Source organism: Diachasma alloeum, unplaced genomic scaffold (assembly GCF_001412515.2).
Source record: "Diachasma alloeum isolate Michigan unplaced genomic scaffold, Dall2.0 Dall_scaffold_00521, whole genome shotgun sequence".
Taxonomy (NCBI): Eukaryota; Metazoa; Arthropoda; class Insecta; order Hymenoptera; family Braconidae; genus Diachasma; species Diachasma alloeum.
The window spans coordinates 266,947-273,002 of NW_021680653.1; the positions used below are offsets into that span (position 1 = coordinate 266,947).

The 6,056-nt window shown below is 37.9% G+C and overlaps 1 protein-coding gene across 1 annotated transcript in view; it reads right to left on the reverse strand.

Moving 5' to 3' along the window:
- LOC107042786 (myocardin-related transcription factor A) overlaps nt 1–6,056 on the reverse strand; it is a 73,116-nt gene continuing 67,060 nt past the window's right edge. Inside the window, exon 8 of the mRNA XM_015263972.1 lies at nt 1–5,275. Within this exon, the coding sequence (XP_015119458.1) occupies nt 3,164–5,275 (2,112 nt within the window). The 3' untranslated portion in view covers nt 1–3,163. The remainder of the gene's footprint in view (nt 5,276–6,056) is intronic.

The window sequence follows — 6,056 nt, forward strand, 5'->3', positions numbered from 1 at the left end:
AATGATTTCATGTTTATATTTATTTATTTGATCAATTGGAAGGCAATCGATAAATTTGCAACAAATAAAAATAAATAACACACTCTTTCTCTCTCTTGTATCTTAATTATTTAAAATTCATAACTTAAATAAAATTAATCGAATAAAATAAATTAATTGATACGCTCAAGAAATTTGTCTGACTCTGACGCACAGACATGCCACATACGCAAAAATTCTCTCCTCTTTGCCCATAAAAAATACATTTTGCTGTATACTTGCGTCTAGTATACATAGTTATATATTTTTCAAGTTTTTTCAAGTGCTTTTTTCACTTAAACTGAATAATAAATTTTAAGCAATTGCGTTGCAAAACATCGCACGATTATGCAATATAAAGACACTCGATTACTCACTGACAGACTACCAGATTCGCACAGCCCAAGAGAAACAAACAAGCATAATCAATTTTCAAATATTATGATTTGATGATTTTTTATTTCTCTTTTTTCGATTATGATTTGGACTATTCTACGAATATCTTGGAGATGGAGAGTTTGAGAGGAATTCGAAGATCTTTTTGAGAGACATTCTAAGGACTACAGTAAAGATTTGTTAATGAACTCCCCTGAATCTCTTGAATCTAAAGATATTCGGAGGATAAGACATTAGTAATTTTTTGACTTTTGATTCGTAATTTTCCTAAGATGGAATTCTTCTCTCCCATATTAATGCCAATAAAATCAATTAATTTATTTGAGGCAGTGAGTTGATGATGATTAATGACTAATAATAAATTCATTAGTCAGTAAATGAAAAGAATGGCTAAATGAACCGTTTATCCAATTTTCTGCAGTCAATCTCAACAGTCACGCTAGAATTTAACCATGTGTACCTTGATTCCTAAATTAATTATATTTTACAATATATTACAAAACAATAAAGACGATTATTGTCATGGCAACAGGATGCTAATGAGGAAGCGATGTGTGATGGTAAAACTGGGAAGAATATTATTTCGTTTTCATTCTTAAGGGTTTCGTAATTTTGGCACATGATTATTTTTTCAAATTATATGTGACCTACTTCATATTTTTGGATGTCAATATTTTCAAAAATTCTGTTTGAGAAATTTCAACTCATTGATGAATAAAAAAAATTCGAAAAAAATTCTCGACTGATTCATTTCCTCGAAAATTGATCCCAATTGATTGAAATAAAACGTACATAATTTTATTTTTTAAATGCATTAAGAAATTCTCGATTGAACCCAAACATAAGGATTTTCAATTATGATTTGATTCAATCGTTCGAATGAAGCACAAGGCTATATGATATTAAATGCATTGCTCTTGAGAATTATAATCGATGGATTTTGTTAGACTTCATGGTAAATAATGGAAAAAAGGAACAGCCGCATCTGGAATGTTGCAACTTTGGCTGTTCCTTGAATGAATTAAAAATTAAGATAATGATATATATTCGAGAATTTATAACGAATTTTTTCCTCATCAATGTGCCAATTTCATGGATTTTTTTATTTTTTCAATTTTTTTTTCCTATTAAACAATTTCAAAAAAGTATCTCCAAAAATTTTACAAAACTCTAGCACCATCAGATCTATTAGTAAATTGCCTCCAAACACTTTGTAACATTTTAAGCACAATATTTCCCAATATTTTGTTTGGCTGACTGCACAGACACGATAAATTTAACGAACAATAGTGTGCCAAATTACTGTAATTTTTGTTTTTCACGGTTTACATTAGGATAGACTATTAAGAACTCGAGAGTTTGGAACACATGGAATGTCACAAAAACAACAAATAAGCACCACGGAGTAGGGGGTGAAAAGAGGGGGAAAAGACGAAATAATTATACTGTTGACAGTACAGTAACTGAATTGAATTAGTTGATAAAAATAATTTAAACGTGCAATTGTCGTGTCTATGCGCGATTTTACTTCTTTTCAATCATCTAAATTCGCTCCCTTGCAATTTTAAGATTTTATAGATTTTCTTCTGCATATTATAATAATATAATTGTATTATCTAAAATCACATACTCTGGATTAAAAATATCCCCAATTGCACCTAAAAATTCCTCGAAAATTGAACTAAAACAAAGTTTTGCGCTCAATTTCCGGTAGGAAATATATTATAGGTGCAATTATTACGTCTTACTGTTAATTCATTAATTAATTATGAATAATTATTTTGAATATTATATTAATTTTTCGTATAATATTGTGTAATTATTCCATGATTATAGTATAAAGAGGTTTTGGGCATTTTTGTTCCACAAAAAATCGAGAACGATCGGTACATTTTCCACGTGTTCTTTTTCTAGTTTATTACATGCTATTAACGCAATGATGAAACTCAAGCAACACACGCAGACCTTAGACGGGCCTTTGTAGCACTAAACCATCCCTTCGTGATGAATTCTTTGGAGAATTTTCAAGTAATTGCCATTGAATATCTCGCTTCATTAATTATATTTTAATGATTATCGCATTCACTCAGTCATTGATGGAACATGACAGCACAATAATTATTAATAATTCCTGATCGATTCTTCTATAATTGATTCACTCTGTAGTAAAATGGTAGAAAGACATATGTCACAAGTGTTCATTGACACTATTCTGTGCTAATATCCTGGAAACAAAAACCTTTTATGTAGAGAATTATTTGGATTACAAAAAAGGGCTTCTGACATTTTTTTTCAAAGATACTCCCAAAATAGTGCCAAGTAATTTTTTAAAGAACCGATCCCTCTAGTCAAGACTATTTGAGCGTCATTAAGCATCCATAACTATCCCAGGACCACCCGAGACATGTAAATTGCGCCCCATCACTCAGCAACACTCTTGGTCCAATATACATTATTTCGTTTGTATAACTCATTACTTAAACCTCGTCGCCTCACATCTATATTAAAATTTTAACATAATTAGGTCCTGCTTGAAGAGTCCATAAACCCTCAAGTAAGAGAAGCTCTTCATTAAGTACATTGGTGTCAAAAAGAAACCCTATCGATGATGACCCATCTAATCGAGCACTGTGTGAAATGTTCAATTGAAGCCTCAAAATTGGCTCAACCTTCACATTTCTAACGAGTTGTGAATCACTCCAGTCCACTAAGTACAAAGATAAGGCCACATTTCATCATACTCCTCAGGCTAAGTAGCATAATCCCCTTTATCCCAAATCAGTGTCAAATCTGAAGACATCTTGAAATCTGAATCCTCCATATTTAAGAAATCAAACGGGTCTTGACTATTAGCAAGAAGTGGATCGTAGATATCGTTGCCAATATGCTGGGTAGATGAAGGAGGAGAATGATGATGATGCATGGTATTGCCGAGAGTGGGAGGAGATTGATGCATCAACGAGTCCAACCAATCTGAGTCGTCCATATCCATGGACATGTCCCCAATGTCCATGAGCTCCTGAGGGACACTCTCCATCTTGACAACCAGATCCCCATCTAGCTGTCCGAAATCCATGGTATCCAAGGTTTCCAGATCGAGCCCCAACTCCTTAAGGTCTAAATTATTATTGGAGCTGGTCACCTCCTGAGGGGGTTGAGGATCAGGTGAGCCTTGCTGGACACTCTGAGGACTTAATAACATGGCTGCGTCGAGTTCAGCATCAGAACTGAGTAAATCAGCAGTGAACGAGGGAATATCGTTCTCCTGATGTTGAGTCTGTCTCTCCTGTTGTAATGCACTTGGTAACTGCACTGAGAACGAAGCCAGCGGTAGAGGGGGAGGCGGAGGAGGGGGAGGTGCGGGAGAATTGGGACAGCCACTTTGACTGACGTCCATAGCCATTGGACTAATGGGACTGGCAGCGAACACTAGCCCTGGGCTATCAGCAGGAGCTGTGAATACTAAATTTTGCTGCAGCTGACGATTTGGGGTCGTTGGTGTGGCTGGGTCCTGAGCAGCACTTGGCGGCAGCTCTCCGTTCTTAATTAATATCTCTAGGACATCGTCAACCACTTGGCTTTTAATGTGACTCTTTTGTACTGGTTCAATCTTGACCTTCAGTAGTTTAGCAGCTTCGTCGTACTGTGGAGGCGGTTTCTCCTCCGATTTCGATGCTGTGGTTGTTGTTGTTGTCGTTGTGGTGCTTCCAATGGTTGTGGTAGGTGTTTGCTGCTGGGCTTGTTGATGCGCTTGTGCAGCAACCAAAGCACCCAGGAGAGATCCATTTATCTTGGTGGGTTTAGCAAGATTAAGGACGATTGCAGCTGGAAGCTGCACGGTGGTATTGTTTTTTACATTATTCTTCTTGTTATTTATGGCTGTGAGAGTTGCAGAATCCAGGATCGCAGTATTATTGGGTTGTGACTGGAGGAATGCAGCCAGAGAGGCCTTTGCGTTCAACTGTTGGAAGGCAGCGTGCTGAGTCTGTTGGGTCTGCTGTTGCTGCTGATTCTGTTGTTGCTGCAGTTGTTGCTGTTGCAGCTGTTGTAGTTGCTGCATCTGAATAGCTAATTGCTGCTGCTGCATCTTATTGTGTATGTGATGTTGCAGGTAGAGTTTTTCTGCTCTTGCTGGCTGACTCTGACGCATCTGGGGGTTTTGACGGAGCTGCTGTTTGAATCTGTAGATTTCTCTTTGCAATTCCTCGATTTTTTTACGTTGCTCTTTGATTATGTCATCGCCTGGAGGACTCGAGGGATCATCGTGCTCACTGTTGTGGGGGGAATCTGTTCTCGGGCTGTTGGGCTCATCTTTTATGGGAGAGCTGGGACTCTTGGCGTGCAAACTGGAGTCGTCTGATGCCATTGGTCCTGGTGTATCCATCAGGATGTGACCCATATGTGTTACATGAGGCCCAGTGGAGTTGGAATTGGTGCTGGAGATCTCTGTGAAGGGTTTCAACCGTTCGATCAGCTGAGGCTTCGACCCCGAAACTGGAAGGTTTCGCCTCTTAAGTTCAACTTTGAGGTCACTAACTTTCATGTCTTCCAATTTTCCCAGAGGTCGCAATGGGGGTTGTTCGCCAGGATTGTTGGAGGAATTGGACGGGGCCGGGGAGGGAACGTTCACACTCCCACCACTGACACTTCCCGCGTCGGAGGCACCACTGCTCGTCAGGGAGAGGGGTTTCTGCGTCGCTGGGAGGATTATTCGAGGTAGTTGGTGTTGGCATTCAAGTTGCCACTGGAGGAAGAGCTGTTGCTGTTGGAGCATTATTTCGTAACTGGTCTCGTTATGCGCGACGGAGTTCAGACCAGGCTGAACCGACGGCGGGGAAGTCTTCTGGGCGTTTGGAGGTCCCTGGAACAGATGGAAAGTTTATTAGTTGCATTATTCAAGTAATAATGGGTATCGATAATGACGTGATAAAGGTGTGAATATGACGATTTGCTAGAGGTCTAGAAAATGAATAACTTGTATATGAGGTATTCCATGCCAAATGAGTCAACGGCTAACCCTCACCCTCTTGAAAATTGATGGCGATTTTTTCTACGATTAGGGGGCTTGAAAAACTATATCTCAAATTTTTTCAGATTTTTTTGACAGCCCAGTTCGGAAATATGATTCTTTTCAAATTGTTCCGTTTTGGATTTATTAGGGGTCAAAATTTTCCATTTTTCACCACCTACACTCTAAAAAAAGATTACTGCTGACAAGTAGGAAAACTACTTGTATTCAGTACCGAGGCGTTTCTGGAGAAAAGCTAATTTTTTTACTTGGTCCAAGTCGAAAATCGACTGAATACAAGTTTTATGCTCCAAGTACAATTAGCACTGGTGACAAGTACCAACTGTACTCATCATCAGTACTGAAAGTACTTGTACTGAGTACCGAGCTGTACTTCTCAAAAGTAGAAAAAATACTTGAGACAAGTAGTAATAGTACTCAAATCCAGTACCAATGGATTTTCGCGGAATATTACAGTAAGATTCATCATACAATGGAGATCGTTGAAAAACGAAGAATTAATGCAAATAAAATTATTGTTTATTGTTCGTTTGCCCCTCAAATGCTTGAAAATTGAAATGTACTGGACTACAGTCCAGTGTAATAAATTCTCGAGCTACAGAGATTTTTTTTT